Here is a 25,550-nt window from a genome sequence, read left to right on the forward strand (position 1 = left end):
TACATAATCGAACCTGGCTTCCACTCCTAACCACTGAATCAAACTGGCTCTTGAGAAAGCCTGGGCTAGATTTTATAGCAGTAACCTGTTGAATCATCTTGATATGAAGCAGGGTGTTGGGAAGATGCATCAGTAACAGCATAACAGCTGAGCTTTCCCCTCCCATCCAGGTTTCCTCCTCCAAAGCTGATTTGTGTTGCTTTTCTCTGACCCAGGCTAGGATTAAACAGGCCTGGATTAAAATATCCTGTCCTTTTAATAGAAGCTGAAAGAGATGTAGAGACTTCAGGCCCCACATGGGACCTGGGGATCCCCTGGAATTATAGCTCTGTCATCTAGACAGTTCCCCTGGAAAAAAATGACTGCTTTGGAGGGTGAACTCCATAGCATTATACTCCACTGAGGTCTCTCCCTGCCCCCCCCCAATCCCTCCTATTCCCAGTTCCACCCCCAAAGTATCCTGGTATTTCCCAACCCAGAGCTGGCAACCCTAAGAGACTGTAATGTACCTCCATTCCATGAAAAACTTCAACTGCCCATTTCCTCACATTCGGTCACTATTTCTCCAAGGCTGTTTGCAATTGTAACCTAGGCTTTATGGCTGGTAATGATCCCTTCTACGAGGGAGAAAGATACAGAGGGGAGAGAAGGAGTTTTGAGGGGGAGAAATCATAACTATGGGAAGGCTTAATTGTCCCTCTCACAACCTCTTGGACTACCTCAAGTTGCTTCCAGCCAGGATATTTGCTATAGTTTTGGCATGAACCAACTCAGATTGTGTCCCCATACTGTTCTCTTTCAAAGTTAGACAAAATTAAATCTGAACAGGCCCATTATGACACATACACACACACAACAGTGGTAATAAAGACATAGAAGTGAGTTAAGCATATTCAATTGCACTAATTTAACTGAAGCTAATTAAGAACCTGAATAATTTACCTTTTGAAATTATTCCCCCACTAAAATTCTATTGAACATCTAATGTGGTTATCCTTGACTAGATCATGCTGCAAAATTTTTAAATATAAAAAAATCCATATTTTCAAAAACTAATTGCTGATGTTTTCCTTGAATTGGGCTTTATTCCTGACAGGTATTATTTTTGCATAAGACCTCTGAATCAGTTCTTGAAAACGAACTATGGATTTGAGGAAGCTTTTCTTGGCTGGCACTTTTTACTCACCATCACCCCACATACTTAAGTCTGATCAATCTTTAGAAATCTCCTGAATGGGATGGTGGTCACCCCCCCCCCCCCCCAAGCATTAGCTCCTTGCCACTGCATCCGCAATTAGTCCTTTTCCCCCCAGAGCACATTAAATCCTGCTGCTTTGGTTTACAGGGTAACTCAAGCATTACTGATGAAGCATAAAAACTTACTTGGAAAAGCAGTGGGGGAGGCAGGGTGTTGACAGGACCCCCCACAGCATGCCGAATAGACCAACGGAGACCACAGGAAAAAGTGCTTAGGGAGAGCTGCAAACAGAGCATGGAGTCTATTGAACAGTTCGCTCTTGAGAGGTGCCGTAGAAATACATTAAAGATAATAAGCACATTATGATCAGCATTAAGGGAAACAGAGTCTATCTATCTGAGGTCCTGTAGTTTTTCTAAAATAAAAACACTGGTGAAGCATAAGTCAAACTCTGCTTTAGATCACTGACTAGTATCACTGATGACTTACGCAATAGCAAACTGAATTATGATGGCACACTTATTTAATGAGTGTTAGTTTAACAACTGGACCCTGTTTGAGTTAAGGACTGTGAGAAAATGTAAGCTTCCAATAAATTATGTTCTGGAACACAGGCCTTCATCATCCTAAATTCCAAATTGAAAAGTAAAGCATTTTATGGGAAAGTTGACTAACTGGATCTATGTAGCAAATTGGTTGTGGAATGAAAAAACGCCATTTTAAATAGTGGAATTCGTCGTTATGCATACCTGCCTTTGTAGTGGAATCCAGTTGCGTTTCTATTGTTTCCCACAGGTTTCCGGTCTCGGCAAAAATTGCTAGCCAGGAAGCGATATTGCGATCACTTCGCCAGAAGATCAGAGGAGAGAGCTAGGGGGAGGAACTTTGCAGAAACCGCAACAATGGTAACGCACAGAACTTTCCTGCTAGTGTTGCAGATTGGTTGCAAGAGTGTAGCGCTTTCCGGAGGGTGAATCCACTTTTGGGGATTTCCCTGAAAGCGCTACAAGGAAGCGCTTTTTGCGGATCGGTTTCAGGAGTGTTGCAGATTGTCAACGACATTGTGCATAACAGCAAAACAGTAGCAATTTCAATTTGCAACCATTGTGCAATTTTGAACGAGTGCAGAATGGCTCACAGTTTCCATACAGGAAAGGATGGGAGACAGCTTTCTTAAGGGGATTTTGAGATTTTAACTTCTCTACAACATCAACATTACAAAATCAATACATTTAAGTATTCCATCCAACCATGTACTAAAACCGCTTTATAGAGTCATTGAGTACATTTGAAACCTAATACTTTACAGGAAAGCTACTGGTGTTCTCTGTCACTCTCACCCACACCCGAAGGTTTTAGCAAACTCTTCTGCCATGGGGCTCAGGGTAGTTCTAACTAAATTTGTCTGAGTAAAGGGAAGATGCTGATGAAACAATTATTTGAATCTAATCCATTTGTGCCTCATGACTCATCAACTGGATCAGACTGCTTTTCTCTACGGAACTGCAAACTTTTGGGAAGCTTCTCACAAGATTGCATCAGGATCTGCAGAACAAAAAGAACTTCCTGCCATTTGTTTTCTACGTTTAGGGATCTTGATGATTTTCAGTTCCTGGGACAGAGCATTCACCAAACAGTTGACAACCCTATACTCAGTGGCAATTTCTGGCTTTTTTCCAAATATTATAGCCATTACATCGAACCCCCAAGCTTCCAAAACAATTTGAGATAGAAGACTTCTGTCCAGAAATAAATCAGAAGTGCCTTATCTGCATTGCAGATTTAACTTCAATAATCTTCCTTTGTGTGAGAATTAGAAGCTCCTTGTTCAAGAACAGAACTTCTAACAACATGATGATTATAATGGAATTATGCTTGCTGCATTGGCAGTAATTTCCAAAATCCCCTTAATATCTATTGAAAGCCAAGCTTCCATAGGAAGGATAACATTTCTTTCTAGATTAGCCATTACACTGTGAAATGCTTTGGATTTTTTCTCATTTAAATGTGTTTAAATCTGGGAAGCCTGACTCAGTGAATTCTTTTCATGGACTGTGGGCAAAAAAGTTGACATTTCTTTAAGAGCATGAGCATCAATGAGCTCATGGAACTGCTGCTTCACCATTTATCAAAGGGTTTCCACTACAAACGCATCTTCAGCGCCTCCTCTGGGAGCACCAAAGGGGACGTGCACCTGGACCTGTGGGAATTGATGGCTTGTTGGTGTGAAGGGACTCAGAGGGAGGTGAACCCTCAAGAGCAGGCACCGGGCAGACACTGCAGGGAAAGTCAGGTGAGGAGGAACCAACTAGCCAACCTAACTCTTCCAGCACGCCAACAGTGGAAGCTGGCCATGTGCCCTTGTTTTTAAGGGGCATCTTTTAAATTCCAAATAAAGAGATCTATTGGTGGGAGATTGCCCGCCATTATCCTGAACAAGGCAACTGTAGCATGTGCCCACACCCCCTCCCATCTTTTCTCTGCTAAGCCAGGGCAAGAATCAGGTGCTGCCCACAAGAGCCAGAAGCTGCTCTTCTACACTGAGTAGACTCCTTGTGGTCACCTCTTTGCAGGTGCTTCTCTCCATCTCACTTTCTTCCTCCCAGCATGGGGAAGATGAGTTCCAGGCACAGCTCTTAGCCAGGGCCAAGCTGCTTTTTGCTGCTGGCTGATTTAACAGGCCAAGTATTGTTTGAATTTTCTCCTGAGTTCCACTGCTCTTACCCAGGAGTAGTTTAAGGATTTGTGGGGCCCATAGCAACAGAGCCAGTTTAAGGATTTACGGGGTTATAGCAGAGTCCAATTGAGGTGGAAGCAGCCAGACTGGGAGCAGAAGGAACCCCCATAGTGAAAAGGGGTGTCATTCAAAGTGTCCTTAAAAAGGAGAAAGGGGGGGGGAGGAGAGATGCCATGGTCCTGATTCATAGGCTGGAATGCACTGTGCACATCCCCGGGAAGTAGGGGGCCCATAGCACATGCTACATGTGCTACATGGATAAACCAGCCCTGCTCTTATCTCCTTCAAAAATCCCTCTTTCAGACATGGCCTGGATGAGCCTTCCTCATCGCCCAGAAGAGAAAGTATTGCCTCTGAGCAAGTGCAGACTGCCTGTCCCTGGTATCCGCATTCTCCCTTGCAAATAATAGGTTGGTGCTAATGATAGATATTCTGTTTCCTATGGCTGTTCTGTGCCTTCATGTGGCTGTAATCCAACTTCCCCAGAAGAGAGGAATAAACCCTTTGCCTTTTTATAGGAGGAAGGGTCATAAATGCAGGGGGGGGGATGACTGCAGTGCTGTTGAGTGACTTGCTCCCTCCCCTTCCTTTTCTGAATGGCAGAGTGTCTTTCCTTTGCACCTGCCAGCAGTGTACTAAATGCAACAGTTCAGAGCAAGACATGTCAGTGATCAAATAATAATGTTAAATAAAGGAAATACTGAGAGAATTTCAAGGTTTCAAGCAAGTTACATTATGGGTTATATTTCCTATAATTAGCAGAGTGTACAGTGGCTCAGAGCAACAGCAGAAGTCATTTGATCTCTGTGTGTCATGTGTATATGTGTGCAGGCCAGAAAACAACAAACAAACTGAGACTTACATTACCTTTTTAGAACTAATATGGATTTTTTAATTATAGGAAATCCATTCAAGACAGAATCATGGAAATATAGAGTTCTAATCTATTCCAACTAACTAGAATGGAGAGAGATTCAGGAATCCACCCTGCTCTCATGTTGCCAAAGATGGAGACTAGCAGTGTGTGTGAGTGAGAGGTGTTGAAGAACAGAAGGAAGGCCGTTTGTTTCCTAAGAATGCCATTCTACACATCAAAGGGATAGCAATAAAATAATACAGGAACGATCTTCTGTGTGTTCTCGCCTGTTTACCTCTCTAACTCTCTGATAGCCCCCCACCACTGTTTGAGGCTAAGGGACATTGCAAAATCCTGCACTTCAAACACGGTGGGCAACATTTCTGAGTTTTAACAAACCTGGGAGTCTGCCCTTATTCAAATACATCATTTCTGAAGAGTCACATCCACCTGCCATACTGGCTCATATTAAAAGAAAGGGCTTTCCTGATTGTGACATCAAAATTTTGGAATTACATCTCCAGAGAGATTAATCTGTCTCTGTCTCTTGTGGTTTTGCCAGTGGGTGAAATAAAATCCTAACTACTTTTCAGGTTGTTGTTTTTTAAAATTATATCCAACCACTCCTTTGGGTCTTCTGGGAGGCCAAAATGGCATACAGAGCTCCCGTCTCTTCCATCTTATCATCCCAGCAATCTCATGTTGTAGGTTAGCCTGAAAATGTGTAACTGGCTTTAGATCACCCAGAAAGCATCCACAGCAGGATGGGGATTGAGATAAACCTCAGTCTCCCATAGCCGATTCCAACACTTTAACCAGAATGCTACACTGGCTCTAGCACCACATCTGCTTTGGGGCACATATTTTAATATAGAGCTTTCAAAACAAAAATGACAGAACAAATCACCTTCTCTCCCTTTAAATGTGAAGGGAAATACTCAAGAGCTGTGGATAATAACCACAAGAGGGAGCCACAATCACACACACTATGTAACCTTACAGCAAAATCCACTGGAAGTTTGAGATCCTCAGTCCATTTGAACCAAAGCGGATACATCTCTAAACAAGAACAGAACTAAATCAGATTAACGCCAAGTGCCAATTTCTCTGGTTTGTTACTGACAGTGCAAACCAATGCAAAGTTATACCGTTTGGAACCACTGACTTTAATGAACTTAGAAAGGTGTGACTCTGCTCAGGATGGCATGGATGGACAGCTGCTTTCATTCATAATCGTATATGTGAACTTAATGAGCCATCTTCATGGCTTTTGATTACTAGACTGCTGTGGAAATAGTGCCAATGAGGAATGCTGGGGAAAAGCAGTACTCTCTGAACTGTCTGATAGACCACTATTCCAGTGAACCAGAAAGGCCTGGACAAGAAGAGACTCCCTGCCCCCAAACGGAGCTGCTTTTTGAAAGGACAGTAACCTAGAACAGTGGTCCCCAACCTTTTTATCACCGGGGACCACTCAACGCCTTTTACTGAGGCCCGGGAGGGGGGTAGTTTACTCCTCTACTCTAAATCACTGCCCTAACGCTCTCTGATCGCTATGGTAATGTTTAAACATCCCTTCAAAATAAGATACAGACACGCCACAACAATGAACATAAGGAACATTTTATTTTCATGGAAATTTTAACTCATGACAATGACAAATCAATGGGAACCCTGAGCTTGTTTCTCTGCAACGAGATAGTCCCATCTGGGAGTGATGGGAGACAATGACACCCGAAGTGTGTTGTAAAGGGCCGGGGGGGATGAAGTAAAGGGCCGGGGGGGGAGAAGGCGTCCTTCGGGGCCCACCTCCAATTAGTCGAAGGACCACTGGTGGTCCGCGGCCCACAGGTTGGGGATCGCTACCCTAGAACTTCATGTGTGACCAAGCCCACAGATCACATTTTAGTTCTCTCCCCCCACCACCACCTTCCTGTGGAACCCATGACTGTGGGAAATGACCTATCAAGTATGATGTACTGGTTAGAGTGATCGACTAAGAACTGAAAGACCCAGGTTCAAATCACTCTGCAATGGAAGCTGCCTGAATGACCGCAGGCCAGTTACTCTCTTTCAGCCCACCTCACAGGGCTGTTATGGTGAAGATAAAATGAAAGACAGCAAGATGTAAGCCATTTTGGATTCCCATTAGGAAAATGTACTTGACTGTGGGAGATGTCTAGATACAATAAAATACAATAAAAGCCACAGCTCTCTCAACATTGCATTTTGATTGAATCCAAGAGGAGTTCCAAAATACTTTCTTGATACAGCATGGGAAACATCATTAAAAATTAACAAAGGTCACTAGAAATGGACAAATTTCACAGGCAGCCTGCAAAGCCAAAATAGCACTTCAGATCCAGTGCAATATATTTTGTTCTCAAAATCATAACACATTAACTTTAATTGCATATATAGCTCCATATTTCTATGCCTAAATATAGAACAAGTACAGTATACTGATTCTTATGTTGAGATGTTCCAAAACTAGGAAAGCACATTTGAAACATTGGTAGTTACCAGAAGTGAAACATGTTTATACTTTAAATCTCAGATTTTTGGGTCTCAGTTTTGTGTCTTGTGTGGGCCTACAGCTTGGGAAGAAGGGTCTCTTTTCCATGTATTTTGCTCTCTCAGTGGTCAATTTGATATTACATCACTGGTATGTCTGGCAGATCTCTCTGCAGATTCCAATGACCTTTTTATGCTGGACAAACAGTGATATAATATCAAATTGGCCACTAAAAGGATCAAAACATATGTGGAAAAGAAAAGAAAATGAAACAATAGGGACACACAAGCAAGGAAAATGGGAATATAGAAAAGCCCATAATTTTTACAACACTATCTGGGAAGTCTTTTTACAAACTATAACTTGAAGATATATTTATTTATCCTATCTTAGGTTGCTTTAGCTTGAATTCCGCATTTTACATTCCAAACATCAAAGACCGGGAATATGTCATCCTTAATATTGGGTTGCAAATCCCACAGAAGGCATTGGCAGAATACTGAGGGCCATTCCGCACTCGTTCAAAATTGCACAATAGTTGCAAATTGAAATCGCTACTGATTTGCTGTTATGCACAACGTTGTTGACAATCTGCAACACTCCTGAAACCAATCCACAAAAAGTGCTTCATTGTAGCGCTTTCAGGGAAAACCCAAAAAGTGGATTCACCCTCCGGAAAGCGCTACACTCTTGCAACCAATCTGCAACGCTAGCGGGAAAGTTCTGTGCGCTACCATTGTTGCGGTTTCTGCAAAGTCCCTCCCCCTCTGATCTTCCGGCGAAGCGATCGCCATTTTTTTTCTTGGAGCGAGCGGAGATCAACACACTGGCGAGCCTTCGTTTACCCAGCGAGGCTTCCCTGGCTGCAGTCCCTCCCCAGGGCTGTTTAAAGTCACCAAGCACCAAGCAACACACAGCCCCGTTTGCTGGTTTATTTTCCCTTTATTTTTCACTCTATTTTCGGCCGAAAATCGCACCCGTGCGGGGGGGGGTTCACTCAGGGGGAGCGTGGCAATGATGAAACGGTGGCTCAAACACCATCTGCTAGCTAGATGGGTTGCAACGAATCAACACAGATTCGTTGCAACGTGTGTGGGTTTTTTTTAACCTTCCTTAAAGGGAAAGGGGCTTTTCGGGAGCATGATAACGGCCGCCCATTGGCTGCTCGTTTGATTGACGGCCAGCGGTGGGACGAAGCTGGGCAATATCGCTTTCTGGCTAGCGATTTTTGCCGAGGCCGGAAACCTGTGGGAAACGATAGAAATGCAACTGGATTCCACTACAAAGGCAGGTATGCATAACGACGAATTCCACTATTTAAAATGGCGTTTTTTCATTCCGCAACCAATTTGCTACATAGATCCTGGTGCGGAATGGCCATGAGTCTTTTCCATATTCCCCTTTACCAGCAACTGCCTGTGACTACAAAAATAAAGCAAAGCTGGGGAGGGATCCATGTCAATGAAAAAGTTATGTGAAACAGCTAGCTGCAATAAGGAAGATTAAACAGTTATGGGACTCTCCTGTGTGAGCAAATGGTTAATCTCCAACAGAAAGGAGGCAAAATATATAACAATATTCCAAAATGACTGAATGACTGAACACAATCCCACAGTATGAAGCAGTCTACTGGTAAACATGTTACATTTCCGACAAGTATTTTCAGAAATTAATGGGTGTCCAACAGACTCAGAGCCGGAAGCTTCATGGCGGAAGGAAGACTTAAATTTGGATATGCCCCAAGGTCCCAGTCTGACATTCTAACCACTATACCACCTGAGCTTTCTTTCCTGGGTGAAATCAAGAGATGCAGCTGTCACTGCCACCCTGGCATCACCTGTTAATTTCTGCCTGTTGTGTAGGTCTTAGAGGCAGAAAACCTTTGGCCATGGCAGTAGCAGCTCTCTAGAAAGGCATTATTTGAAAGGCAATGCTGTGCTGATATAGAAATCCATGCTAAGTGCTGAAGGTCAGTCTTCCAGCTATGAGATTAATTTCTCTCATTTGGTTGAGGATCATTTTGTCCATTATGTCACTTCAGGTGACACAACAAAATCAGAGTCCAATAGCACCTTTAAGACCAACAAAGATTTATTTAAGGCATGAGCTTTTGAGTGCATGCACTCTTCCTCAGACTTCAGGTGAGTACACATATTCCTAACTCATTGTTTGCAAGGGGCATGATTTTACTCTGGGGTTAATGTGAGAGCAAAGTATAGACCTTCCTTCACCATTCTAGCATTCAGAGTTCTCTTCTTTGGAAACAGACATTTTCTTGATGTAAATGCTCACATAGCAGTCATGAGTCAGGATGCAATCATGGGATATGCATGGAATGAGGGTATGCAGCCCGATCCATAACTCCCAAGCACAACCGACAGCCCATTGTTTACAGTGCACAGTAGCTTTCCATTTGCATCCAAAGAGGGAAATTCAGCTCCATTGGCTTGTTCCCTAACTCCTGAATCTCCAACCTTCCATCCACAGGAGGATCTAATCTCCAGGATACAGAGATGAGTTCCCCTGGAGAAAATGAATGCTCTGGAGGACAGAGCCCATGGCATTATATCCTACTGAGGTCCTTCCCCTTTCCAAACCACATCGTCCCCCTTCAAAATCAACAGGAATTTTTCAGTCCAGAGTTGGCAACCGTAGACCCCAGGTACAGTGTTTCACTTCAGAAAATATTTCTAGACTCTTATATTCTGCTCTTATTCATTCCAGGGATAACTTGTCTTCTTTGTGAGAACAGAATTGGGCCAGTGACCTCTACTCAACCGACTGACACCATTATGAGTAACTATGGTAGCAGTTCAAATACTTTGGCCACCTCATGAGAAGGAAGGACTCCCTGGAGGAGAGCCTAATGCTGGGAGCGATTGAGGGCAAAAGAAGAAGGGGACGACAGAGAATGAGGTGGCTGGATGGAGTCACTGAAGCAGTAGGTGCAAACTTAAATGGACTCCGGGGAATGGTAGAGGACAGGAAGGCCTGGAGGGTCATTGTCCATGGGGTCACGATGGGTTGGACACGACTTCACACCTAACAACAACAACATGGTGGCAGTAATAAGACTGTTTTAGCCTGTCATTGCTGAGGGGTAGATGACAATCCAGCTAAAACACCACCCCTGGAGCCAGTGAAGCTGTCTCCTTTCCTAGCTGTGCTGCTAGAGAAGGAGAAGGAGAAGGTGGACAGGAGTGCTTTTTGACCTCCATTTAAATTGGCTAGCGGCTGCTCTTCCTGGGCAAAATCTGAATTAAACATCCTGTATGGGGCAGAGGAAACTGCTTTCAATTAAGATCTGGAAACTTCAGTGGTCTCAGGATACCTCGGTAGGGGAGCTATAACGAATAGTGATATGCTACAAGCATTAGAACAACTTCACTGGGTAATCCACTTATCTCTAATCCCAATTGAAATTGATGGTGACTAGCCACTTTTAACCCAGAAAGATTGCCTCACCCAAGATTTATAAACGATTGCTAAGGTGAGATTTGTAAACTGGGCTGTATACCCCAGGTTTGGGAACTCTCCCAAGCAGCCCAAGTGGTCCCACCTCCTGGAATTCTACAAAACCTTTTTTATTCAAGAGGAACTTTAGAGGTGGGTACATTTTATTGCAGTAATACAGTTTGGGTTACAGAAGGCTGCTGATGCCTATGCTGTTCGTTGCTGCTCTTTTTTTAGCTCCATCTTGCTTAGTTTTGGGGGAGGTTATTTTCTTTAAATTATTTGGTCAAAATTTTCATTGGTCTGACTTTTTTCAGGGATACAGGGCACAGCTGTTTTACATGTGTGTCTCTGGAGCAGAAAGGCAAGACATGAAAAGCCTAAATAATGAATGTGTAAATAGTGTATTTTTAAAAAAATAAGGTAGCAGTTTTCAAGCTTCTGGATTACACAGAAGTGAACAAGCTGAAAATAGTATTAGGTGACAAGTATGTTGATCAATATGCGTGCATGTGGTTCAACTGCTATTTTCCAAATTTTGCCATTCTTTTATGTTATTTAAATATACTAAATTTTAATTAATCTTGTTTCACAGTAACCTTTTCTTAGAATTTTTATGTTTACTGAGACAAAGTCTTTATTTTGAACTCTCCAAAGATCTACAGAAATGCTACACCTTATTAATAATATCTGCATTTAAAATATTTGCACTTGTAAACAGTGAATGGATGATTCAGATTACCACTGAAAAGGTGTGTGGTTCTTCTCCCCACCTTTTTTTTAGGGGGGGGGGGGTTTGACCACAGTCACAGGTGGCCCCTGATCCCTAAGGAGCAAACATGGAGATGCTTCAGTGCAGTGTATTGCAATACCCCTCCTTTAACTAGCACTCACTGTACTTTGACACAGTTTATCAAACTTGGTTTCTTTAAAATAAACAAAAACAACTGTGCCCTAAGAGAAACTTTTAAAACGGATCAGTAGTTGCAGGGAAATAGTTTGATTCCACGGCAGATCAGAGCGGATCTGATGCATGAAGCAGAAATTCTTTTTAAAGTCCGTTTGGTACCAACAATTTATTCTCCCCTCCCAACGAAAAAAAACCTTTCCGGGAACCCTTTTGCCGCGACCGGTATAAGGGCCTTCCTTTCAGGGCCGTAGTGGTCGGAAGCTGGATCCGCCGTCCGGGCCGCAGGAGTCCCGGTCTGGGGTTGCCCGGATGTCCCTCCACAGCCGACCACCTGGTCAGTGCGCTCCGTCCGTTCCCCCCCCCCCCGCTCTTGCCCTCCGTTCGCCGAGCGCAGGAGTCCTGTGCGGAGCCCCCACCCCACCCCCTAGCGGAGAGGCCGGGCCCCGGAAGGGCGACGCTTGCGCACACTCCGGCCGCGCACATTCCTCGGGCGCGCAGGGCTGCGCGGCGCCCTCTCCCTTCCCCGCGCTGCCGTCCAGCCGGGCGCAGCTGAGCCCGCCGCGGGGCTGGGGGTGCTCGAAGGCAGGCAGGCAGGCAGGCTGGAGGGCCCGGGCGCGCGTGGGCCCGGCGGGCTGCTCACCTGTGGCGCCGGCGGGCGAGGTGCCTTCTCGGTGCGCCGGGGCCGCGCAGCCGTCCGTTGCCGAGGAGCCGAGCGCGGGCAGAGGCCGAGGCCGGCTGGGCGAGGCGCCGCGGGGGTTCCGGCCGTGTTCGGCGGCGGCGGCGGCGGGACGCGGCTTCAGCGGGACGGGGGCGGCGGGCAGGCGGCGGGGGGCTTGGGGCGCGGCTCCGCCGGACCGCAGCAAGTTCTCGATCAGAAAACTTTTGCCCAGAGTGCCGGAGCCCGGAGGCGCGGGCAAGCCGAGCAGCGTTGCGGCGCTCCCGCCCTGCCAAGGTAGGGCGGCGCTGGGAAGCATCGCGGGTCAGGGAGAGAGGCGGGCCGAGCACCCCCGGAGAGCTCCCTTCCCGCCGCGCGCGACGGTTCAGCGCGGGTGTGGCGAGGCCCCCCCTCCCGGCAGGTGCCTTCCCGCGGCGCCTCTGCGATGGCTGAGGGGGACTCGGCCGCTGCCTCCGGGCTGGAAGGTGTGTCCAAACTCATCCAGGATGCCCCCGGGGCTTTTAGGGAATGACAGGCACGGGCGACAGTACAGGGCTTGGGGGTGCGGAGCTGGGCGGGGGCGCCCTCCGTCATTGGATGGGCATTTGTCCTTCCGCAAACCATTGGGTCGAAGGGAAGGCTACTCCAGCCCGCAGTCCACCAGCGCTGCGGGGTTGATGTCCGGAGAGCTTTCCAAGGCGCCCTGCTCTGCTTTCAGTATTGTCACCCTCCTGGGAACTGCAGTAGGGTGAGCACTTCGCTCCCTGTCTGAAAGGGGGGGGGCACATGGCAGTGGGTAACCCCAGCGGGCAAGGGGCTGGATCTCTTCTCCTAGAAGGAAAAGGCTGGGGTGAATGGGACTTTCAGCTTCGAGGAAGGTCTCCATAGGAAAGGCAGAGTGCTGGGATTGGATCTGGGGGACAAGGTTGGAATCCCCAATATGCTGGGACACTGGCTGGGTGACCCTGTGCTAGTCACTCTCAGTCTAACCTACCTCTCAGGAGTGTTGTATGGATGGAATGGAAGAGGGAAGAATGATGTTGTAAACCTCTTTAGGGATTCCATTGGGACAAAAAAGTGGGGCATGACCATCGCTACAAGAAAGATGCTACAAGTTTGCACAATTACATGGGGTGTAGACACAGATAACTTTCTCCCCCCCCCCCCCAGTGCAACCCATGGACCATTCATTTATTAGAGATCAAAGGAAGGTTTCCTTCACAGGCTATCATTCCATTCACACGTGTGACCCACAGTAAGGCAGAGAGATGGGGAATGATGTCCATAGCAGACCTTGCCACCCATGGGAGCAACAAAGCCAGCTAGCCAGCAAGATCCTAATACCAGGTTTATTATGCCAAACTTTCCATAGGACTTGTGAATACAGCAGAAGCAATTTGAATACACATTCTGTGCCCTGAAAACCAGTGCCTCAGAATACAGTGAGTGTGGGTTTGCATTACTTCCACCACACTTCAGGATGTCTGTCTTCACCCTTGAGCCTGGGATTGTTTTCCCTTTCTCCAGTTTATCCCCACAACCACCATGTGAGATAGTTGAGAGTGTATGACTAATCCTAAATTACTAAGATTCAAATGACTAATCCTAAATTACTTAGATTCAAATGAGTAATCAGGTTGGTCTGAAGTAGCACAATAAAATCAGAGTCCAGGAGCACCTTTAAAACCAACAAAGATGTATTCAAGGCGTGAGTCTGACGAAGAGTGCTTGCAGTCAAAAGCTCATACCTTGAATAAATCTTTGTTGGTCTTAAAGGTGCCACTAGACTCTGATTTTATTGGCCTAAATTACTTAGTGAGCATCCGTGGCAGAGAGGTAATTCCAACCTTGTCTGAGAGATCCTAGCCGGATCCTAATCTACAACACACTGGCCAAAATGGACCAAAATGCACAGGGCAAATGAATGACTGATTTCCTGCCTTCCCCCCCACCCCATTGTTTGAGGCATTAACCAAAATGGTACCAGACCTGGATAGCCCAGGCAAGCCCAATCCTGTCAGATCTTGGATCCCAGGCATAGTCAGCCCTGGCCAGCCCTTGGAAGGGAGACCCCCAAGGAATACTAGGGTCATAGCGTGGGGGGGGGGAGGCAATGGCAAACCACCTCCAAAGATCTCTTGCCTGGCTGCCACACAATCTTAGGATCTCCTGGCTACACAACACATGCCATACGATAACAACAATACCAGAATGGTGCCCAATGGTTATTTAGTGTGTTTCATTGCACAGTTTAATGTTTGTATAACTGCCCTCATTGCCTTGTTTCAATTGTGTAATCTGCCTTGAGTCTTGGTGAGAAAGGCAGACTATAAATGAAGTATAAAAACAGAGATAATTTGCACACCTTTAATGGATCTCAGAAAACTGCAAGGCAAAGGAGTCCATCTCACTGCATCTGATGGTACTGCCCACTCTGCCAGCAACATATTTCCTAGCGTTACCATTTCTGCCAGCTCTTCTAGGCCCCCGGGTAGATATATAAGATCTCCAGCAAACTTGCAGCATTACCTGCACCAAATAGAAGCTAAGTGAAATTGCTTTCAGCAGCATTTTGGCCAGCTCTGTTTCCTGCCAAGAGGAATGCATTAAATTTAAGCAGAGATACTGAAAAGGGTAATTGGCTTAAAATGCCATGAACAATTGAATTGCAGCATGCCATTGTTAGTAATAAAGAAAATGATTGCTTGTTCTGAAAATATCAGATGTGATCATTGTTATGCTATAAATCAAATATTTAAAACATTTCTGCTAGGAAAGCTGTTTTGAAGAAGCTGCTTTTAAAAATTAAAATAAATATGTATGACATCATTTTTTTACTACTGCTCCTTTCTCAGTATGTTGCACTTATTTTATTATTTGTATATGTCAAGACCTCTTTTGTGGCTAATAATATATTTGCAGAAGCATGGCAGAACATCCGGTTCAAAAAAGACTTTGCTCTTTCGAACATGAAAACCATTATTTCCAAAACTCACCAACCTTAGCTGGGGGAAAGATAACCAGGGAAAAGAGTAGCTTGTTTAACCTATTGGATTAGCTGATGCATTAATTCCAGATTAAAGCACAATGTTCTGTAATCATAATGAACAGTAATTCTCATATTTTTACCTTTCTTATCCCTTCATCGATTGTGGTTTGGAACTCAGAGTTTGGGATACAACCAAGGTCTGTTAACTTCGCTTGATTCTCACCAACAGGGAAGAACTGGTTGATGAGGTGAAAGTAGTAGGTAGGAATGGGCACGAACCAACAGCTCACAAACTGAAGTTCATCATGAATTTTGGTTTGTTTGTGGTCTACGAAGCAAAGTTTATGGCAGGGCGATCAGCACAAACATTCCATGAACTTTCATGCTGTTCACAGCAATTCATGCATGGATACATTTCTAGACATGAGATCAGAATACTATATATGCCCTCAGGTCAGTTCCCCAGCCTCTCCTCTTTTGGTTAGTGGCACTTGGACAATGAAGCATGGAACTTGTGTAAAGCAGAGCACAGTCATTTATTCCTGACTAGTAATTAAGTCCGCTGTAATAACAATACAGCGGGCACTAGGCAAGGGAGCATCAGGCCACCGGCAAGGGAGCCCCTGCCAGCCGCGCTATGTGCGGCTGCCGGGGGCTCCCTTGCCCGGCGGCCTGACGCGTCGGAGGCACAAAGCGCCTCCCGACGCGTCAGGCCACCGGCAAGGGAGCAACTGCGAGCCTTCAGGAAAGACCTTCAGGAAATGCTTTTCTGACCCAACTTGACTTAGTTACAGGGTGGAGAAACAGATATGATAAATACTCCTTGCAACAAGGATAACTTCTCTTTTCTTGTGCATCCATCATAGAAGACAGACCTCTTACCTCAGATAGGTAGGAGTAGCCATTGACTAATTTGGAGAGCTGGAGGAAGCTTTAAGGTAATGGAAGCTCTGTAAAAATCTATTATTTATGAAGCTAAGAAGCCTGTCCTATATTTTAACATCTGATGTGGCATCTATAATGAGAGGAGAAGAAGAGTTGATTTTTATACCCCACTTTTCACTGCCCAAAGGAGCCTCAAAGTGGTGTCTCGATTGCTTTCCCTTCTTCTTCTCACAACAGAAACCCTGTGAGGTAGGTGCAGCTGAGAGAGAGCTCTGACAGGACTGCTCAGTCAGATTAGGCTGGCTGCATGTAGAGGAGCAGGGTATTAAAACCATCTTGCCAGATTAGAAGGCACCACTCTTAACCACTACACCACAGTGGCTCTGAAGAATTTCATTTTACCTATTTCTTTTGGTTCCCTTGCTCAATCTGGTGCTGTGCTAAAAGTATGCTTATGATTTTCTTTTAAATAAATACTTTATAACTTTGGATGTTGGTAGTGGTCCTGTGTATCACATAGACCTCCACTGTCTTGAACACCCTACTGTACAAGGGGCATCAAAAGGAAAAAGGTTGGCAGTGCAAGAAGTTATTCGTCCAGGGGTGCACAAAGCAATAAATTGTCATCATAGTGACCAGGGCTGAATCTGCATGGAGCTTTTTTTTTCTGCTTTCAATCCTGCTGAATTCAGATCAATTTGAACCTGTCTTTGTGCCCCCCCCCCGACTTGAAACCGAAACCCATCTGCACAAGGCTGCAAGCGTAAGCAGGTGAGGGAGCAGGTGAGGGAGCAGGGGGCATTTGGGAGGGGAGATGAGACAAGACAGTAGCAGCCACTCACAGAATGAGACAAATCTCTGCTGTGAGAAGTGTGAATCTGGAACACAGTCACCTTAAACCTTTAAAAAAATAAATCTTGCAACCAGGAACTAGGGATTATTTGAAGTGGTGCCCAATCAGGGACAGACTGCCTTGTTACAGCATTGATGCCACGAGGCAGCAACAAGTTATTTCAGGTAAAGCAGACAGCTGCACATTTACTCATGCTGATTTTTCAAATATCAAAGGTTATATCCACGCCAGGATATTGCAGGGGAAAGGCAGGATCACTCAGGATCAATCATGCTTGTTGTAAATGAACATTTTAAATCACCCAAAATCAAAATGGAAATTGCATTCAGTGTAGACAGCAGGGATTTAATCGACCTGGGATTGGAATAAAAGCTCCGTGCAGATTCAGCCTAGGTGCCAGGCAGCAGACAACACAGAGGCAAGACCTCCGAATTTGAAAAGAAAGCTGGGAGTCCTGACCTTCTCAGTGGGCAATCCTATACAAAGGTCAAGTGTGGTGATATGTTACCCGAGAGAGAGAGAGAGAGAGAGAGAGAGAGAGAGAGAAAGGGATGCTGGGAACCTTCCTCAAAGACCTTCCTCATTCTGCACCTGGTACAGAATGCACTCTTCTTCCTGCCCTTGGTACACCACTGTTAGGCAGTACTTTCTTATGATGGGGGTTGCAATTTAACATCAATACAGGAAGAAAGACTAGACCTGTTTGGCACTACAGGGTGCTGCTATATAGCTATGCTGGCCACTTCACAGGCAATTGCAGCTATACAGATCTATAAAGAAACTGATTAGTCACATCCTTTCCAAGTAATTGCTCCTCTTCTTACAGAATTCATCTCTCTCTCTCTCTCTCTCTCTCTCTCTCTCTCTCTCTCTCTCCCCCCCCCCAACACTTCCATGAAACTCTGTTTGAATACTCAATTGCAACAAAACAGCTACATTGTTTTTTTCCCTCTTTCTCTCTTTTTCTTGTAATTCTTATGAGCCTTCTGCCTAAGCAAAGTTAGTCTTGAAAAGCATTTATCATCCCCATTATTCTACCAGATAACCCTCTGCTATTTCTCCTTTTAAAATTTCTATGATATAATATAAGGTGACCAGATTGTCCCACGTTTGAAGGGGGGTACCTGGCAAATTGTACTTATATTGAAATTAAAATATATATATTACAATATTATTTTTGCGTTCTATGCGTTCTATGAAACTTTTTGTTGCTCCATATAGACCAATTTTTAAATCAAGAACCCCCCCCCCCCGGTCAATGGTGTCCTGCTTTACCAATGTTAAAATCTAGTCACCTTAATATAATAGTTACTTTTTTTGGCAAGTTCATTTTTGAAATATGAACTCTCAATTTCTTTTAGTGAGTCTTCAAGACTCCTATAAATTAATTGAAGTTTTATAGTTGTAGTGCTAGGTGGGCTGGGTTGAAATGATGATATGCATATTGCTTTACAAGTAACCCAACAAGATAACTCATGCATTCTCTTTAGCTGTCATGAAATTTATACTGGAAAAGATCAGTTAAGAAGGGGAGGGGTGTCTCATCTGGAACCTTGTCCTTTTCGCAATATCATTGCAAAGTGGAACAACACTTACCGAACTATTAACTCTCTCTCTCCCCCCCCCCTCTCCCCACCCACCCTTTAAAATTTCTTAAATCAGTTTTATCAAAAATATGCCAGCCCTTGCACTCTCAAAACATATTTATAGCAGGACTTGGGAATTGATTTGGTTCATAGTATCTGTACTCTGCCAAGTAAAGCATATTGTTATGTAAGATCTATTTGTTTAACATACTGCCTGCTCAAGACTTTTAAGGAACACTTAGCTTTAACAGATTAACACCAGCCAAATATATCACAGTAGCTTTTGGAATATCCATGTGTCCAATAAAGACATAATCTTGCTTGTTCTGTAGTTTCCCCCTTTTATATCTAACCAGCATGCTTCTTAACTATTCTGCAAAAATTAACAAAAGTTTTGTGGCATCTTAAAGAGTGTGTGTTTCCTGTTTTATGTTTTCAGTGAACTGGAGCTCACTTAACTGGATGCATGCAGATCTTCAGCAGTCAGTTTATAAAGAAATAGACCCTTAAAAGGAGGTACATAAAATACAGGAAGTACAACATATGATGTAATTGTGTGAATTTCCAATATGGTCAATAAAAGTACAGAGGTCTCTCAGGAGTGCCAACAATTAAACTAGTCCCCGTTGCTGTTCTTTTAATATTAGTTTGATCTGCAAGCAATTAATTATCAAGTGATGTCATTTAACTTCATGCCATGAAAAGCTTCAACTGCCCTTTCCAGTCATTAAGCATCTATTTAAGAGAAAGGTCTTTTTTCTCTCTGCCCAGGTGGCAACCATAGGCACTTCGCAAGCAGAAGAATTGCAGTTTCCCTCATTGTTCTAAACTGGTTAATACGAATGATGACAGAGGAACCCTGTGACCTTAAGAGATGGTGCCAAACTTATTCAATGCACCTGCTGTAAGCCATGATAAAAGGACTCTTCTCTCTTCCAAAGGTCTGCCAGGCAGGAAATAGGCCTTCAGTTTCAGCCCAGTTTTTAAAATGTGCATTTCCACAAGCTGACAGTACACTCCAATCGGAAAGGCCTCATTTCATGGCCTGAATTTAAAGCTGGATTCCTGGTGCTAAAGAAAAGCCACTGGAAGCAAATGTCAAGAGAAAAGGCATTAGAGCTGGGTACCTAATGATAATTTCATTGACTCCATCAGCCTGTGATTTTTTTAGTTGCATCTCCACCAGACCCTGAGGGCACTAAATGCCGTGGAATTGCAACAAGCGGAGACCAAGAAATGCAAGCATAAAGGTTCTTGTTTTGGAATGTTCTCTTAGGGGTGATTTATTAAGAGCCACTGAATAAGCCTGATTTAAATGCATAAACAGTTCTGAACAGTAAACAACCATGTCTCAGGTTGAAAAAACTGGGACCCACATGCTGTGCATGGAAATTGCCCTTAACAGCATGGCCTATTGTTCAGCAGATAGGAAGCCAAAGGTTGCTTGTAATCAAATTTGAAGTTTCCCATCACTTTGAAAAGTGCTGCTTACTTGTGCAAACGTTTCAATTTGTTGCTGCTCAAAAAAAAGTGTTTCCTGGCTTTGCAGAAACCCAGATTTCTTTGGCTGTCAAGTGAAAAAACAACCAGGGACTGAGAGCTAATTGGAATTTTCCTTAAAGGTGAAGCAAACACACTGTAGACAAAGGTTCCCATAGGAATAAAAGCTGAAGAGCTGTCAGTGGGGGCTTGAGAAACAGAGTCGACACATACAAAATTAGCCTTACCTGGGAGTTTAAAAATATATAAAGATTGTTATATCTTTATTTGGCACAGAACCTTTTTTTTTTTAAGGGAACCTCCTTGCCCAGTTCTTGCATCTTCTGTACAGCAAAGAAATCTTAGCATAGAGATACAATAAAATCAAATGATTACAAATGCCATTGTAGACCATTGTGTAGACACCATTATGAATATATACATATTAACATGTTTATAGGAGGTTCACAGTCCCTTGGAAATTACTTCAACATTCGCATTGAACTTAACTGATCTCAGTCTGCGTTTAATGTTTAGACTCAGGTTGTAATTGTTTAGACTCAGGTTGTAATGTTTAGACTCAGGTTGTAAACTCAGGGTTTAAGGCAGGAGTCCTTAGATTTTTGTTTAATTACTTCTGCAGTTCAAACTCTGTTTGCTTTATATATGAAACCATAACCTTGCTATGTCATAGCTCACATCAAAGGAGTACCATATGTTTCAAAGAGACTTTTGAAAATGTGGGCATGCCAACTCTACCATCATGCAAAAATGTGGCCATTCTAGCTCTCACTGTTGGTTAGTATATTAGGTACACCTGTGCTTTTATCACCTCTGGCAATCAATGGATCAATTCTGAAAGGCCTTATGGATTCTCAGTGCCTGGACTAGGAAATGGTCTACAAGTCCAGCAACAGAAGGGCATGCTTCTGTGGCATGTGTGATTCTGCAAACCAATTGATTTTATTTATTTCATATATCTCCACCTTTCTCCGCAATGGGGAGTCAAAGAAGCTTACAAAGTTCTCTTCTGCTCTGTTTTATATTTACAGCAATAACCCTGTGAAATGGATTGGGCTGAAAGAGTCTAACTGACCCGAAGTCATCCAGTGTCCTTCCATTGCAAAATGAGGATTCAATTCTGGTTCTCCTAAATCCTAGTCCAAAATTCTTAACTGCACCTCCATACTGGCTCTGGGACTGGGGACAGCTCATGAACCTAATGATCGCTGTTCTGGGGAATCCATCAGAACCACTCTCTGAAGTGAGGTTTCATGGGACAAAGTCCATATGTGGCAACTAGCATGAATTACCACCATGATTTTCCAGGCAAGCTGAGGAAGATGAACACATACTATTGCATACTGAGTCAGATCATTGGTCCATCCTTGGTAGTACTTTTTCATTCAGAGTTCCCCAAACTTATTGAGCCTGTGGAAGCTTCAGAAATGTTATGAAAGTGCCATCTCAAAATAGCTATGAAAGGGAGACAGGACTAACCGTTTCTTTGGTGTCAGTTTCTAAAGAAAAGGGAAGCTTTGCTTCCTGCACAGCCATAAGAGCCTGCCAAGCCTAGAGACATGTCCATCGTCAAGTCATGGACACAATGGCATCAGTACCCAAGTTGCTGGTCAGTCAGATGGCAGGGAATAACCCTAGGCTCTCTGTTTGTTTTCCTGTGTTCTTCTTCAGATTTTATCAAGACTCAAGAAACACACAGGTATCAACAAATATATAGGCTGGCATCAAAAGCACCATGCTGCTCTTCAGGGACTCAGGCAGGGGTATCACATCACTGACTACTTTCCAACTAGAAATGCCAGAGACAACCTGGAATCATCCTCATGCAAAGCATTTGCTCTACCACTGAGCCATGTCTACAACTCACCTCCAACTGATTGGCCTTTCTGTAGCTGAGGCTAAATATGATAGATGGAATTTCTCCAGCCATTTGTGTTTGCATCTGATTTTGTTTGTATACAGAAGTTGTTCCAGTGGTACAGCATTATGGTTACATATGTAAAGACATGTAGTAGATGCTGCAAACTGTCTCTTTTGGGGTGAAAGACAATATAAATATTTTAAGAAATAAGCAATCCCTCATTTAGTCAATCATAACCCAAAAAAACTATTTTGTTTGAAATGGCCACTAAAATACCAGCTAGCATTCTGAATATAAAATTACCTTCATTTAAAAGTGGATTAATCTTATTTTGTAAAGATCAGAAGAGTATAATATTTTGTCTTGGGGCACAATCCACTAGTCCCAATGCAATGAATGCTCGCCTTCCTTTCAATGAGACTTGCATGGGAGAAATTCCTCCTGAATTGTGTCCTCCCTCCCTGATTACAAAGACGTTCCTTGGAAACAGATTCCACTTCACACAGACAAGTCGCTTGGTGTCAGCCTTCAGTCCAATGGCATAATGGCTAATCTAGTTGAAAATTTGTGTGATGCAGAACCTGCAGTCTTTACCATACAATTGCAAACATGCTGGAAATTGCCAGATCCACATGATGAGCTGCTTTACACAAACAACTGGCTACATGGTATAATTTCTAAATTAATGTTACACTGCTGCTTGGATGAATCATGCTAGTCCCAAGAGAATTAACAAAACTCACACTAAAGAAGATTTGAATTAGAAGCTTCCTTTAAAGATGTATGAAGGATGAATTCACTGTTTTGTGTTCATTTGTCCTTCAGAATTTCTCCTTAACCTTCTTTGGCTCTTGTCTTCCTGTCAGTGATTAGGAATAATTAGAGATACAAAATAAATTATAAACATGTATGCTGCGTGAAAGGAAGGTTGAGTTGTTTACCTACATGGAGACTAGCAATGTACATATACCTAAGCACATATATTTGGAACATCCCATTTGAATTAAATGGGACATACTTCTAGTAAATGTACATAGCATTGCAGTCTTGGTCACTGCTAGTCTGATCGAGACCAATGTCCCAGCATGGAACATGAACATTTTTCTACCTTTTCAGTGAGGTGTTAACTGTTTAGAGTCCAGAAATAACTCCATTAATTAACAGTGTACTTGGGTACTGTACCAGCTATTTTCAGATCTAGGAATATATTTGAGGGGAAATACCTTGTATCTTACCTCATTAGTAGTAACATTATCCAAAAGAAAGTGGCTACCATCCAAGAAATTGTTACATATGCCTAGTCATACTGAACTAAGCAGAACTAAGTAGTTGGTAGCTTGCCTACTTTCAATGGGATTACATGAACTAGCATTCATTAGATCCATCCCATTTTGTGGAAGGAAATTCTATTGAAACCAGGGAGACTTTAAATTGCCAATAATATATTTACATAATTATTTACATTAATGTTTATAAATAAGCTGTTTATCTATTAAACTGAAATCAAAGTACTTCTCTGCTCAAAGGTTTTGCATGATACCCAAAATTCCTCAATGGAGCAATTGACATTGAAGAATCAAGTATTTTCTCTGCCTAAGTAAAATGATCACAGTCTAGCTCTTGGTGTGCAAATCACTTTGGATGAAAAACCTATCAAAACTGGTTCTTCTAGGGAAGTGGGGGAAAACCACTTTCAAAAATCACACTTAGTAACTGGCAGGCCAGATTCAATCGTAAACCCATCAATTCCTGAATGAAGCAGGAGTTTCAGGAAGCAGAGTTTCAGAATCAAATTGGGAGCCTGGTAAATGAATCTCTGCAACAAAGGATGAAATGGTGGGTTACAAATGAGCACTCCCTTTAGTTAGCTTGCTAAATTGGTGTGCAAGGCTGGAAAAAGAGAACAATGACTACCTCCTGACACCAGGCTGTTTGTCTGGTGAGTCCTCCTCAGAGCAAATGTTGGTACTGTGTGAGTATTTTTTGTCTTTCTATAAAGTCCTAATGAGCTCCTTGGGTGAGAGTGAAACCCGTTGCTTTTTCACACTGCGCTCAAGACCCCTAAACTTCACGGGGTCAGGCCTAAAGAAAGGGTAATGGACCATGAGGTCCAGCTTAATAGACCCAATATTAACACAGCAGAGAGAATGTCACCCAATGCAAAGTTTAGGGCACGGCCTGAATGAGGTATTTGTTACACTTAATAATATACAAAGATCATAACAGAGTAGTAGCACTATATCAATGTCATTGCTGCAGGACTTTGAAAGCCTTCCATGTATGGAATAAGTTTGCAAATTTGCTCTCTCTTATAACAACAATGGCCACCATTTGCTCATGAGCATTGCATCATAAATTACATCAGTATATGTGCAGTACCAGGTCAATAATGAGCAGTATTCTTTCTTCATCAAGACTGTAAAGGGAAAGAAAAATCCCCCTGTAAAACATCCACAGGGACCAACTCAAACAGAATATTTGTATATGAGAGGAACGAAAGCCTTGCTGAGCCTGTTCAGAATGCCAGCAAAGTAAAAGAATTTGAGTTGCCTATTTACACCCAATCCGTTGCAGACTATGTTTATGTCAAAATCCACACTTAGAAAAGGATAAGCTTTTTACAGGAATTGGCTCTTGGTTTTTCTTTCACATCATTTCAAGACACTAGTTTGTACACTTTCCCTATTCTGCCATAGCTTAAACAATTATCTTGTGCACTATGTAAAGTCTGAAATTATACCCTTAAGTATTATTATTTAAATATCCATTTCTAGCCCCCCCCCCATACCTTTTTAACTGATAAGGCATATCTTTTCCAATATTCTCCTCCAGTTTAGAGCCTTAGGTTTTCTCTGCCAGTCCTATGGCTGGTCTGAACTGTTTGTTGGACTGAATGCTCTTTGCATTACAGTGAATGTGCTCAAACCCTGTACAATATTGTTCCTTCCTGAACCACCATATTTAAAGTGCTTTTTTTCTACATTGTTTCCATTATCCCGGACAGCATACACAGACAGGGCTTACTGATCTTTTAGGAAATGTAGATAAGAGGAACTCTCAAAGAAACACAAGAATGGGTTATTAAACCTTGCAAGTTTCTTGTTCTGGTTGTTTCTTGAGCTTTGCTGGTGCTTTCCTTTCCTCCCATTTCTCCACCCTATTATAATTTTTTTTTTAATTACCCAAATATTGTGCTGGTCATGAAACAAGATCATATAGGACTCATGTGTGTGCCTTTGCAGTAACATATACTAGCAAACACACTGGAAGATGTGTAATACTGCAGTTAAAGATTGATCACTAACATCTAGCTTTCTTCCTTGTGGCTGTAGAACCATATTATATACCTGTTTTGTCCAAGTGAATTAATAAGATATATACTGGAGTTCTGAACCTGTCTGGCATTTTACACATTTATATATCTCTCCTTTTGATATTCAAAAGAAGATTGTCAACAAAAATCAAACCCTTGAAATCTACTTTCTATCTTTGAAAAATATGCTAAATCCTTGTACTCTTCAATATATTTCTTACCACTGAACATCAGCATTG

At 43.2% G+C, this 25,550-nt stretch overlaps 1 protein-coding gene across 4 annotated transcripts in view; it reads right to left on the reverse strand.

The window, feature by feature from the left end:
* Nucleotides 1-25,550, reverse strand: part of DBX2 (developing brain homeobox 2) — a 204,768-nt gene that overhangs the window by 9,809 nt on the left and 169,409 nt on the right. The window contains exons 1-2 of one of the 4 annotated variants that reach the window (XM_077338638.1): nucleotides 12,310-13,020; nucleotides 1,384-1,479 (exon numbers count right to left, since the gene is read on the reverse strand). In XM_077338638.1, the coding sequence (XP_077194753.1) occupies nucleotides 1,384-1,479; nucleotides 12,310-12,643 (430 nt within the window). In that variant the 5' untranslated portion in view covers nucleotides 12,644-13,020. Of the gene's footprint in view, nucleotides 1-1,383; nucleotides 1,480-12,309; nucleotides 13,021-25,550 lie in introns of those variants that run through there. The other 3 variants (XM_077338639.1, XR_013231182.1, XR_013231184.1) reach the window with 3 other exon arrangements.

This window comes from Paroedura picta, chromosome 5, assembly GCF_049243985.1.
Source record: "Paroedura picta isolate Pp20150507F chromosome 5, Ppicta_v3.0, whole genome shotgun sequence".
NCBI classification, from domain to species: Eukaryota; Metazoa; Chordata; class Lepidosauria; order Squamata; family Gekkonidae; genus Paroedura; species Paroedura picta.